This window comes from Phoca vitulina, unplaced genomic scaffold (assembly GCF_004348235.1).
Source record: "Phoca vitulina isolate PV1807 unplaced genomic scaffold, GSC_HSeal_1.0 scaffold13, whole genome shotgun sequence".
Lineage (NCBI taxonomy): Eukaryota > Metazoa > Chordata > Mammalia > Carnivora > Phocidae > Phoca > Phoca vitulina.
The window spans coordinates 10,652,865-10,666,805 of NW_022589716.1; the positions used below are offsets into that span (position 1 = coordinate 10,652,865).

Sequence of the window (13,941 nt, forward strand, 5' to 3'; positions counted from 1 at the left end):
CCTCTGGGGGCCTGCCACCCGGAGCCTGGCTCTCAGCCCTATGCTTGCAGGTTTGCTGCAGGAGAGCTGAGAGGGGGCGACGACAAGTCGCCAGAGTGCCTGGGCGTCATGCCATCACCCCGCTGGGGAGCTGGAGCGACACATGATTTCACTCAAGGATACAAAAGAAAAAATGGCAAGGAGCTCTGTCCCTTTTATTGCCCCCCACAGCCTGACATCTGCATACCTGCAAGACATCCTCTTGTCACCCGAGAGATGCCACTCAGGGATCTCATGAGCTACACGAGGAAGAAAGGAATCTTGGACTCTGGTTCAGGAACATAAAAATGCACTCTGCTCATCTGGTTTGTTCATAAAACTGTGAATGCCCTAGGGGAAACAGAAAGCTATTTTCACAACATTCCCTAGTCTGGTTGAGATTATGTGTGGAGGAAAACATTCCCATTTTTGTCATGGCTACAGAGGTTTCCTTTTCCCGCGTTTTCATCGTGCCCCCTGCACAGCCAGGCCAGGCCCTGAGGAGGGCTGGACAAGAGCGTGCTCCGAGACTGGGGAGACGAGTTAACCAGTGCAGGGCTGGGCGGGGCGGGGGGGGGGTCCTCACACCTCCGGGAAGGATGGAGGCACCTGCATCACCCGAGTTGTCCCATAATCCGCCTGGGCACGGGGTGGAAGTGAAAAGGCCATCTGGGAGAGGCCCTCTGGTCCCCCGTAGGCCATTCTCTCTCGTGTCGCCTTTTGTGATTTTCAAAAGCAGGTGCAAAGAAGTGAGTGAGGGGTAGGTGAGCCGGGAACAAACCCGGTGCTGCCCTCAGTGAGTCATGCTTTCATCCCAGACCGCCTTCTCCCCTGACACACGTGGCCTGGGGAAGCCACACATCCCTGGAAAGGGTGTCAGGGTCTCTCAGACACGAACCAGAAACACGCTGCTCAGCGGTCGTGTCCCTGCTCACTGCCTCCTCTGATGGCCTCAGAGCCCTGCCTCGAGGCCCCGGTTTGTGCCACATGGTACAGATGAGAGGCAAGGACCGAGACCCCCCAGTTTTCCCGGCTCCTTTCCCACCAAGCACTGTGAACCAGGTGGCCTCGGCCAAATGCATTTGTCTGGCCAGGGCAACACTGACACAGTGGGGTCAACAGGGTCATAACTTTGGGACACATCTATTGGAGGGAGGGAGGAAATGAGACAAACCAATGGTGCTTTAGAAGATCCCTTCACAAGTCAGCTGTTCTGTCGTGGGCCCTCATGCAGCTCCTGAGGTGGAGGGGCAAACCTGGATGGCGCGTGCCACCCTGCCCGGCGCCTACCCAGTGAGAGCTGACTGAACCAGGGCTCGGCTGCCCCAGGGCGGCCCAGCCGCTGGCTCACTTATGACTTTGACCCACAGCCTCTGCCCATTACGGATAATGTGGGCCAGCTCCCTTTCTCCTGCAGGGGCTTTGCGTTGGGAACAGAAGTTAAAGCTGAGAGGATTGGGGGCTGGAGACAAAAGAAGAGGTGAAAGAGGTCTCATCAGCGGCAAAGCCCAGGCCTCTGCCCTGAGGCAGGACCCGGTTCTGAGGACTCCTCCTTGCAATGCCCACCAGCCTGACCCCCCCCACCCCAGCTGTCTGGGCCCCAGGAGAGGCGAGATCACCCCAGCATGAGGCCTCAAAGAGCAGAGAAGGCCGGGAGCTGCCCTGGTGCCCGTGCCAGGCCTCCAGCCTCCCAGTCAGGTGGCTTCACAGGCACCCCTCCCTCCTTCTCCAGCTCCCAGGGCCCCAAGTTCATTGGGCCTTATGGGTGCAGCATCCAGGGGCCCTCAACTCCTGAGGAACCTGACCCGGCAACAGAACAGCATGCCAAATCGCCCACCACAACTTTGTGCACGCGTACGAGAGTTACGTTCAATTGCGGGGGGGGGGGGTGCAGAGTGCACAGCACTAGCTGTGACAAGCTGTGGGGAGCGTCTCCATGAGGCTGCTGGAGCCCGCAGAGGCTGGTGCAGAGTTCTGGGTGCACTGACTCTGGTGAGGACCTAGTCAGGAGGGGAAAGACCAAACTCCTTACATCTCACCTCCAGCCCTTTCCGCCTAAGCCACACTGTCCAGGGATGATGGAGGAGTTGCTGGGCAAAGAACCGACTGCACTTTGGGACAGGGGCACCCAGCAACTTCTGTTAATTAAGAAGTATTTATAAGCCTTCATTAGGCCCCTAAAGGAGGCCGAACGACACTAGGAGCCCAGTTTTCCAATTTTGCTGTGATGGACCCAGATAATTCTGGTTAAAAAGGAATTGACATTAAATAGCAGGACTGGTAATGCCATGGTAATTGGGGTCAGACAGATGACGCAAATCAATAGAAGTCTTCCTTCCCCTCAAATTCTTCCCCCAAAGCATCTTTTTCTCCCTACCTTTGAAAGTTAATTAGCAAATGAAACACTGACATTAAAAGGTCCCTCGCCCACAGCAAGCACAGGCAGAACAGAACAACAGCATCTGATCGGCTCACAAGTCCAATGTCCAAAGTAAATACAGGGTCCAGCACCTGATAAAGGTGAGAGTGTACCCTGGACTCCCCCAAATCACACTAAAATAACACACTTGCCCTACTGGCCCAATATCTGAGCCCTCACCTAGGGAGCCAGCAAGGGAAAGCTCCAGAGGCAGCGGTCAGGCCCACCTGCACTTCCAGGAGGCGGCCAGGGGGTGGAGGCAGAGGTCGGTGAAGTGCAAAGAGCCGGCTGCCTCCGCCCCGACAGCCCAGGGGGCAGGCGCTAGTGGCCAGTAAACAGGCGTTCGCAGGGACTTTTCCTACAGACAGGGAAGCAGGTGGTGGGAAGGAGCCCCGGGGCTGCCGGCCTAGCTGGCCACCTTTCGAGAGGAGCGGCCCTGGGCTGGCAGCGGCACCAGCGGGACGGCACGGGACGAGGAGACACAGGGCAGGGGCTGTCAGGCCCAGCCGCCCTCCACGCTGGAGAGCAGAGCAGGAACCGGGCTGGGCCTACTCCCGAGAGCTGGGGGGCTGGCAAGGTTCGGGCAACAGGGACTCTTCCTGGAGCAGAGAACGGACATCATGAGCCGCTGGTCTCGGGCCCTGACGCAGGTGAGGGCGATGGGGTATGCCAACCTTGGTTCGCCAAAAAAGCTGATCCCAGAGGCCTGCCCGCAGACATGGTCCCGAAGGTCTGGAGTGGGTCCTGGGAACCCACATTTCTGACTTGCAACCAGGCAATTCCGAGGCAGGTAGTTTAAAGGCCATGCTTGGCGTCGGGGGTCAGGTGGGCATGGGGTGGGTAACAGGGCTCTAGGGGAAGGAGTGGTGGTCAAGGGCAGCAGAGAAGGAACTTGTGAGGGCTAAAGGCCCATTTCTGTGCACTCAAGAGACAAAAGTGCATGAGACGGAGGGAGGGCTGCCTCAGTGTGTGCCGCACCCCCTCCCCCCGGCTCCCCACCATGGGACAATCGGTTCTTCTGAGACAGCCTGACCGTGCCTCATAAGCACATAACCACGGCCATGCTTTTGGAGGGTCTCTGACTGACAAGTGATATCTTACATTTAGTTACTTTTCCAATTAGTGGGATGCATTCTCCCTTTGAATAGATAAAAGGCCCAAGTGCCTGGGTGCTAGTCTCAGTGCACTGGTGGGTCTTGATCCTTGGCCCTTCGGCTCTGGCTCCCGGCCAGTGGATTTACATGTGTGCATTTTAGGCAAACCACCATCTGATGCAAGGTGCCCTGCTCTCTGGGTGTAAACAGAAAGCTTGGGACATCAGGGCCAGATGATCACTGTTATCCAAGATACAGTTTGCGCAGGTAGCTCTGAAGGTCAATCACACCCAAAAGGAATTAATATATTATCGAAAGAAGAAAAATGCTTTGTCACCTCAGAACAATGTCCGGTGACGTTGCCTGCTGGGTGTAGGGAGCTGGGCCTCAGCCTGGAGCAGCCAGACTCCCAGGCTTGCCACGCTGGTCCTGAAGCTGGCATTCGGGGTTACTGACCAGCGCTGGAAGCAATGGGTCGGTGGGAAGGGCTTGCCTTAAGCACATACCCCATTTTATTCTGAAGGGAAATCGTACATCACTTCACCATGGGCTGCCATCTGTGCAATCTTCACATGAGCAGCGTTCCCTTCGGGGGCCAAGGTAGCTCACACTGGATCGCTGCTTCCTTCAGAGCCTTCTCGTTCAGGTGGCTGGGCCAGCGGTCTCACACCAGCCTGCACTGGCTCTGGGAAGGTGGTCTGGGGCATGCAGCAATGACGATGAGGGGCGTGACTCCCCCCAGCTAACTCTGGGAAACGTGACCCACAAGACTCCGCATTTCCATTTCCTGGACTTCTCATTGAGAAATGTCGTTCCCTCTCTAAAAACCCCAACCAGTGTTTGCATGGGAGCAGCCACAACTCCTGGGCCACCTCTGGTCTCATCCGGTGCACAACATCAGGTCTCCTTCCTGCTTTTACAGAGTAAGTGACATGTTCCTGCGACATGTAATATGGCTACATCTCTCTTTCTGGGCCAGATCATTGTTAACTATTTCATCCAAGATATAGATGGTTGGCTTACGGAGCTCCTTAGGTCAATCATGCCCAAAAGGAACACATTAACCAAAAAGAAAAATGTTGATGAGAACAAAATGGTGACAAAAATAAGGTATCTATTTTAAAAGAGCTTTTGGTCTTCCCTTAAAAGTAGAACTCCTCCTTCCTGTTTGTTTGAGGCTTCAAAGGGATGGCGTTTGGGCTGGCGGTTCTCTCCGACGTCTCGCCTGCCGGGGTCGGCCCTCCCCCGCGGCAGACCCCTCAGCAGGGCTCTCCTGCACAGCTCATGCGATCCGCCCACAAACCCGCCCCACAGCTGGTCCATGTGCCACAGGTGCCAATGCCTCTGAGGTCACGAGGTTTTGTCAGCCAGTCTGGACACACCTAACTGAGTCCTCACAAAACGGATCAGCTTGGTCTCCGTGAAGAACGCTGTCCCAAGAGTCATTCCCAAACAGAAGGCCCCCACGGCGACATGTGCCAGCCTGGCTGGCCAGCCCTGCTCACAGCAGAGGAACACCTGCGAGAGAACCCACCGTTACTGCCCTGGCCCCTCCACCTGTACCTCCTACCTCGGGGGCAAGCCAGGGGGAGCGAGGCCATGCTGTGCCAGCTTTGAGTCAGATGAAAGGTGTGACAGCTGCGTACTGAGGGGCTAACTCTGTTCCCACTGGTGACACTGTTTGGCCACACCTATCATCACACGCTGTCCTCGAGCCTTGCGGAAGGGGGAAGGGGAGGCAGACACTTGCCCAGCTGGTTCAGGAAGAGCAGGAAGGGAAGCCCAGAGCCAGGGACAGTGGACAGCCTGCAAAAGCATGTGGTGTGAGGGCTGTGGGGATTCTCACCTCGGAAACGCCAGTAATCCCGCCACTGAGGGCGAATGCCCCGAGGAGGGCGGGTGATAGGTATAGGCCTGCCAGGGGCCTGTGCGGGCTCCTTTCATAGTAGCGGTGGATGAAGCAAAGGCTCTGTGTGATGCGAATGCCCATGTTAAAGCAGTTGGCCAAGATGAAGCCCACGCTGCCGCACCATCGAGTCAGGAGGTAGGATAACACCAGGAATGAAGATGAGAGGGCCAGCATTGTGAAATTGTACCTGGGGAGAGGGAGACAAGCAAAGCAGGGGAGTGGGTACCTTGTCCCAAACAAGCCTGCTCCAAAACAAGTGACCGTGAACATGGAATCACAGAAAGCACCTCTGAGTTGCCATAACCCAGCTGGTTTTCTTAGCTATGAACACCATATGGATGACATGGGAATGTCACTATCCCCCTTCCCCCCTGAACAGAAGAGTGAGGAAATGAACTCAAAATATTACGGTTTTTAAGCATAACTGGTTAGTTTAAGTGACACTTTGTGATCCAAACACATAAAAATCCTGTTCAGCCCAAGTCTTCAATGTGAGGCACAGCAATATGACACGGGTAATAATTATATGTGAATGCAAACTATGCGACAGCCATGGTCAGGGTCACAGGCATACGATGATGAGTGAACACACGTGGCCCTTGCCCTGTGAGGTCTGGATGTGTTTTACAGACAAGGAAAACCAGGCACAGGTAGGCTGAGTAATTTGCCTAAGGAGTGACCTCACTCTGGTCCCTAAACTTAGGGAAATGCAGAAGCCCCATAACCTTGGCCAGTGGATTTCACTTAAAGTAACGAGCCTTCAAAATGACATGCACACGGGGAGCAAGCCCTGAACCACGTCAGTGTCCCCCAGACTCTTACACATCCTTCTTCCCTCTGCTCTCCACGTCCCCAGAGCTCTCTGGATTCCTCACTGCATGGATTACGCTGCCCTTCCACTTAGTCAGCTTAGTTACCTTCAGTTCTCAGCAAGGGAAACTGAGTCTCAGCAAAGACAAAACAGCTGCTATAGTCCTCACCAAAAGGCTTGTGGTACAGCCATGAACAAAATTTTCCAGCATCTGGTTTCTGCCTAGTGAGCAGCAGGCATTCTAAGTACATAGTTGTTGAGGGAACCAAACCGTTAGGTCCCCCAGCCCTGTCTGCTGGGTTAGGGAGGCCACTCAGGTTCTGCAAACGAGAGGTGGTAGGAAAGCCACGTGTCTGCTGAATGCCCAGGTACTGGTCCTTGGGCTGACCAAGCCCAAGGTGCCTTGGAGATCAACTTTATCAGAGGGGGTAATAATAATAATACTACACACGCACACACTATCCTCCAACAGGGGAGGTGTGCTTTTCACTAACTACTGACCAATGATCAGAAGAGCCAACTTCACAACAAGCCACTGAGGGTGGGGACCATCACAGACCAGTTAGTTATCTGACCTCTTTTCCAAAAAGAAGTAGAGATGTATGATCGTTTTTCCCCCCCAGAAACTATCTCAAATCCTTGGAATTGAGGTTATAGGTTCACAAACTTTCAAAGTCATCCTCACCCAACTCCAAGTAAAACAACAATAACAAATGAAATCAGTAGCTAATTCATGCTAATTCAACAGTGTGGCTTCTTTGGTGTGGCCATCTGGGAAGAGCTGATAATGATAGGGGTCCACTGTTTTTCACTAGAATAGGGCTCTGCAGCTCTTGAACTTTCCAGAACTCACAAATCTAGAGCCTTAAAACCAAATCCACTTCAGGAAAAAAAGAAATTTAAAGACGCAATTAAAATATCACTTTTTAAATTGAATAAACCTGTTGCAAAAGGGTTCTCTTACAAATGAAAATAAATAAATAAAGCTAAGCAAAATTGCCTTGGTCTCCACAGTACACTGAAGTTTGCATAAAAGATGGAGGTTCCTGGTTCTATCCCACAACTTCATGGGATCTGTAGAATACTGAATTTCATACAAAGTAGTCTGTAATGGTATTTATACTGGTGTATGTTAAAACTGACGGAAACTGAACATTAGGTAAAGGAGAAGAATTTACCTCGTAAGCTAGTAACTAAAGTTAGGATTGAGAAACTGGTGGCCATCAGATAACCTTTTAAGTGTAAGGATAAAAAATTAAAGTTGGCTTTGATCAGAATTTTAAATGCTTTATCTGTGGTGTCCATGATCATTATGAAACCACTAGCCACCTTAGGGGAAAAAATATGGTTGGCTTTATTTAAAAGTACACCATTGCTCATTCCAAGTCTTAAGTCATCTTGGGTGAACTCATCTTATCCATTCCCACAGGCTACTGAGAAAAATCATGTAGTTGGTGTCAATACCAGTTTATAGTTTCTGATCGAACCTTATGTGTTATCAACAGTCACTTTTCTCATTGCTGTTCAAACCCCTCAAAATCCTTACCATTCCACCATAAACTGGCCAGCCCATCAATGGTGCCACTTTGATGTCAAGCACAGCACCACACTGTGTTTCCATCCTGTCTTCCAGTAGACGAGGTTTCTGTTTCCCAGGGCGAATCTGAGTGTGGGCAACACAAAAGAGGAACTGCCCCAATTCTAACTTTACTGACCTAACCCACAGTTTGATTTCAAAATCTAATTGCTGGTTTCCTTGAACCAGTTTTTGTATTTTTTTTTCAGGGGTCTTAAGCTCAGTTAAATGATTTCCAGAAAACATAGCAGGCTCAAAATGTCTTGAGACCTAAATTCTTTCCAATCAGAAAGAGATCCTAAGCCATATATATTTTGTGTATCTTATTATACTAAAAAAAAAAAAAAAAAAAAAAAAAAAAATGCCACTTTTAAAATCAATGCAAAATTAGTGACAATAATGACTATTCTATAAGGTTTGGTTAACATAAACAGTCAGTTATTTATGAATGCTTAGTTTTTCCATGGCCCCAAGAAGATACTGGGCTTAAAATTAGGCTTATCAAAAGATGGACGGTCAAGGATGTTGACTGTGGCAGCAACTGAAGTGCCCCCCAGTGGGTGCTGGTTGAATACAGCAAGGCACGGCCATCAGTGTAGCCTCGGCAGCCACGGAAGGGATGGCGCCAGTCTCTTATCGCCAATGTGGGGAGATCGCACTCATCCTTCACTCGACAGTTACGGAGTCCAGCTCCAAGGTGGACATTCATGGGCCAACAATCAGACAGTCTTAGGCTTTTGCGTCACTGACCTCTGTGCCAGACAGACTCTGCTTGGTCATCCAGCCTCAGCCTAAATGCCACCTTCTCAGGGGGGCCTCCCAATCTAAAAGAGCCCCACTCTCACTGCATTACCCTGTTTTAGTTATCCGTACTGTGCAATATTTCCCTATTTATTTACTTGTTTGCCGTCTGCCTCCCCCACCGTCAGCTCTAGGAGAGCAGGGATCTCGTCTCTTTTTACTGCTATATTCCTGGAACTTAAAATGATGCTTGGTAGAGAGTAGAGGCTCAAAAAGCACTTGTCAAATGAACAAAAGAAACTGAGATATCCTTAACAAAACAGAACAAAAATTCTTCAATAGGGCAGATTGAAAAATCCATCAATCATATTCAATATATATTATGCAGTTATTAACAAAAAAGCAACTTGGAATTCAAAGGATATTCTATTTTTTTTTAAGATTTTATTTATTTATTTGACAGAGAGAGAGAGAGCACAAGCAGGGGGAGCGGCAGGCAGAGGGAGAGGGAGAAGAAGGCCCCCCGCTGAGCAGAGAGCCCAACATGGGGCTCGATCCCAGGACCCTGGGATCATGACCCAAGCTGAAAGCAGACGCTTAACTGACTGAGCCACCCAGGCGTCCCAAAGGATATTCTAATATTTCACATCCAACCAAATGCCCTATTTTTATTTAGAGAAACACTGATTGACCTGAAGTTAAGTAGATTTTATCAATTTTATCAATTTTATCAAGTTAAGATTTTATCAATACAGTATTTTTTTTCAATTCAGAATCTGAAATGTCCAATGTAAATCAATCATGACATTTAACTAAGCTACCCAATCCTACCATAAAAATCCTTACTAGAGTTTTATGTCTGGTTAAATTCACAGAGATGAAAAACTGCTGGAGTCTGTGATGAGCCCAGGGGCCATGTGCTCAGACCAGGGCGGAACCTGGGCTGCTATGGTTAATACATGTAGGAAGACCATGCTTAAAGTCACATTTAACTCTTCAGGGAAGTGCGTTACTGCAGATAAGAACTGCGTTAGAAGGCGCTCTGGTTCTGTCTTTTCTCTATGTTGACTACTCATACCATGAAAATAATTTTCCAGATGTTTATATATCGTCAAAATCCCATTACAACTAACTTAAAAAGTTGTTTCTTTTCGTTCAATGCTATGTAAAAGGAAAGAAAGCAACTAGTCACTGTGTTCCCTCATGATTTGATTGTAAGATCCATTTTAACATTTTTAAGCAGGCTTAATGCTGATTCTCCCCCTCCACACTAATGCTGAAATGATTACAACAAAATTCCCTTCAAAGAGATAGATTCCTAGTCCAGAGCTCTTTCCACCATGGCTCAGTGCCTCCTTTAGTATGTTTTACATTATATCTAAAAATTATTTCATGTTTGAAGCACCTTTCAAAAAAAAAACACATTATCTCAAAATCAAACTTAAATTCAACCTTTGCATCCATGAAAAAGATAAGGGATAGGGAGGATGGCCTCCAAGTAGTTTTACACCTATACATTTAACTATCTGAAGTAAAAACCCTATCTGGATCAATATTTGAAAATTACGGGCTATGAGCTAAAAGTAGGTGGGGAAATCAACTGAGAGGGTCATGACATGGCAGTTTGAAAAATGAAATATAACAGAATTAAAAACCATCAGTGTGTCTCGCGCATAACGGGGGGTATTTCCTGCTTCGTGAAAGCTTCGCTCGGTCACGCCCACCTGAATATGTACAGCATCACAGGGCTCCATGTAGTTTTACTTATAAGCTGGTCTGGACCAGTGGTTCCTAAGGCCCCTATCATCAGAAATCTCCTGGGGCTGTGTGATGACAGATCCCTTGGCCCAAGCCTCTCAAATGCTAGTTCAGTTGGTCTGGGCACTCAAGGCCTTTCAGAGACAACACAAAAGCCCCCAAAGGACCCAGGCGTCAGGGAGCAAAGCAATAACAAGGACCACTTACCCCATTACCTACAGCCACCCCTCTACTGTCTTTGCCTTCTCTTCCTCTCCTTTCCCCCCGTCCATTTTATCCTTCTCCTCAACCTCATCTGGTAGTGGTGCCTTAGCATACTGCCATGTTTCTTCTGGCATTTGGGACACGCCCTGGGTGTGGGCTGGAAGCTCTAAACTAGTTCGTGTCAGAATCACTGAGGAGCTTTTAAAAAACACACACATGCTTGGGGGCTGCGGTCTGTAGGTGTGCTAGGAGAGAGCGGTGGAGGAAGGGCAGACAGGAATCTGCACATCTAACAGGCTCCATGGGGGATTGTGACTGATAACCAGTGTTAGGAACCACCGTTTGAGGTATCAGGGCAGAGGTCCTGATCTGGGGTCAACGGATGGGAAAAAATGGTGGCAAAACGGTATGTGCACTTGGGCCTTTCTCTCAGGAGAGGTGACAAAGACCTCTGAGCCTCTCTGGGGCCTCTGAATCAGAGTCTCGGGGGTAGGACTCTGCATCTTGAAGAAGTTCCACGGTAACCCACTGGGGCGCTGGGCAAGGAGGTGGAGGAGGGGAGCTTGTCTTGGGCCTGTCTCTGCAAACCTAGACTAACAAGGCCCTTCAGGGCCCGGGTTTCTTCCTCCTCCAAAGGGAGGCAAAGGGTGGTTGCTGCCCCCAGGATGTGGGGAGGACAAGCACCGGAGTACCAGGGACGGTGCCACACTAGTGGGGGAGTGCTACCTCTAAAAGCCTTTCTGGGAATGCGCGTTCAGAAGGAAAAGAAAGAAGATTGGCAAGTTACTTCAGTTTGGCCGAAGGCTGGGATTAAAGGCGGGTCTTTACGGTTACCTACCTGTCGACCTCCTCTTTGCTCATGGCAGCAAATGTGAAACACTCGGTCACTCCGTTGACGGCAAGCAGGAGGACGTAGAGACAGTAGGAACGCAGCAAAACAGGACCTAAAAGGAAACAACCGACCGAGACTCTAGAGCCCAAACAGGAGGCCTGCATGTACCAGAACCGGGTCAGGAGTCCAGCCGGTGTCGTCAACAGGCAGACACACACTTGAGCCTATGGCCTTAATCATCTGGAAGGACTTCCAGTACTCCATGGCACTGATTAAAATAAACAGCTAAAAAAGAAAGGGCAATTAAGAATAAACCTACAGGGGCACCTGGGTGGCTCAGTTAGCTTAGTGTCCGACTCTTGGTTTTGGCTCAAGTCATGCATGATCTTGGGGTCTCGGGATTGAGCCCTGCTTTGGGCTCCCCGCTCAGCATGGAGTCTGTTTGTCTCTCTCCCTCCCCAACTTAAGTGCTCTCTCTCTCTCTTAAATAAATAAATAAAATCTTAAAAAAAAAAAAGGAATAAACCTACAAATGTCTCACTTAACTAAAAGCTTATCTGGCCAGGAAGCAAATCTTCTTGCTTTTTAAATCAGTATAAAGAGATCTGCTGGTTTGAGCACTCAAGGGCACTAGTGGCCTTGCATGGTAAGAGAACTCGGCTGAAGAGGTCCTGAAGACAAGACCACGGGGAGAAGCCCAGGACTTGGGAGCAGCAAACTACAGACAGAACACACCCACAAATCTGCAGAGAGAATCAGAATAACCATGATGTTTTCTTCTAAAACACAGTGATGCAGTCCTATAGCTAACTAATAAGCTTTGGAAAAATCTGCTAACAAAAGACTGGGAGCCTTAGAAATGGAATTGATCTCCTCTTTTAGGAGGACCATTACCAAGAGGTAGCCAAGCAACTTCTAATAAAACAACCTATGACCCAGCAATCCCACTCCTAAATATACATCCAACAGAAATAAATGTACATGTTCACATAAGCATTTGTACAAAATGCAGTTTTGTACATAGCAGTTTTACTCATAATAGTCCAAACTGACCATCAATAAGAGAAAGGATAAACTGTGGGCATCCATATAAAGAAATTTCTCAGAGAAGCAATCCAAGAGAAAAAAAGTACTGATCCATGTAAAAACATGGATGAATCCCAAAAACTGTATATTGAGAGAAAGAAGCCAAACACCAAAATGCCCATGCTGTATGATTTCATTGATATGAAGTCCCTTTTAAAAGCAATACTAAAAAGCAAAGAAACACATTGATAACAATACAATAATAGTGGGGGACTTTAACACCCCCCTCACTGAAATGGACAGATCGTCTAAGCAAAAGATCAACAAGGAAATAAAGACTTTAAATGACACACTAGACCAAATGGACTTCACAGACATATTCAGAACATTCCATCCCAAAGCAATGGAATAAACATTCTTCTCTAGTGCCCATGGAACATTCTCCAGAATCGATCACATCCTAGGTCATAAATCAGGTCTCAACCAGTACCAAAAGATTGGGATCATTCCCTGCCTATTTTCAGACCACAATGCTTTGAAACTAGAACTCAATCACAAGAGGAAAGTCGGAAAGAACTCAAATACATGGAGGCTAAAGAGCATACTACTAAAGAATGAATGGGTCAACCAGGAAATTAAAGAAGAATTTAAAAAATTCATGGAAACCAATGAAAATGAAAACACAACTGTTCAAAATCTTTGGGATGCAGCAAAAGCAGTCCTAAGAGGCAAGTATATAGCAATACAAGCCTTTCTCAAGAAACAAGAAAGTTCTCAAGTACACAACCTAACCCTACACCTAAAGGAGCTGGAGAAAGAACAGCAAATAAAGCCTAAACCCAGCAGGAGAAGAGAAATAATAAAGATCAGAGCAGAAATCAATGAAATAGAAACCAAAAGAACAGTAGAACAGATCAATGAAACTAGGAGCTGGTTCTTTGAAAGAATTAACAAGATTGATAAAGCCCTGGCCAGACTTATCAAAAAGAAAAGAGAAATGACCCAAATAAACAAAATCATGAATGAAAGAGGAGAGATCACAACCAACACCAAAGAAATACAAACAATTATTAGAACATATTATGAGCAACTATATGCCAGCAAATTAGATAACCTGGAAGAAATGGATGCATTCCTAGAGATGTATCAACTACCAAAACTGAACCAGGAAGAAATGGAAAACCTGAACAGACCTATAACCACTACGGAAATTGAAGCAGTCATCAAAAATCTCCCAACAAACAAAAGCCCAGGGCCAGATGGCTTTCCAAGGGAATTCTACCAAACATTTAAAGATGAATTAATACCTATTCTTCTGAAACTGTTCCAAAAAATAGAAATGGAAGGAAAACTTCCAAACTCGTTTTATGAGACCACCATTACCTTGATCCCCAAACCAAACAAAGACCCCATCAAAAAGGAGAATTACAGACCAACATCCTTGATGAACATGGATGCAAAAATTCTCACCAAAATACTAGCCAATAGGATCCAACAGTACATTAAAAGGATTATTCACCACGACCAAGTGGGATTTATCCCTGGGCTGCAAG

General features: G+C 48.1%; 1 protein-coding gene across 1 annotated transcript in view; it reads right to left on the reverse strand.

Moving 5' to 3' along the window:
* Positions 1–660: 660 nt before the first annotated feature.
* RFT1 (RFT1 homolog) overlaps positions 661–13,941 on the reverse strand; it is a 46,591-nt gene continuing 33,310 nt past the window's right edge. Inside the window, exons 11-13 of the mRNA XM_032411468.1 lie at positions 11,369–11,474; positions 5,378–5,627; positions 661–5,049 (exon numbers count right to left, since the gene is read on the reverse strand). Of these exons, the coding sequence (XP_032267359.1) occupies positions 4,882–5,049; positions 5,378–5,627; positions 11,369–11,474 (524 nt within the window). The 3' untranslated portion in view covers positions 661–4,881. The remainder of the gene's footprint in view (positions 5,050–5,377; positions 5,628–11,368; positions 11,475–13,941) is intronic.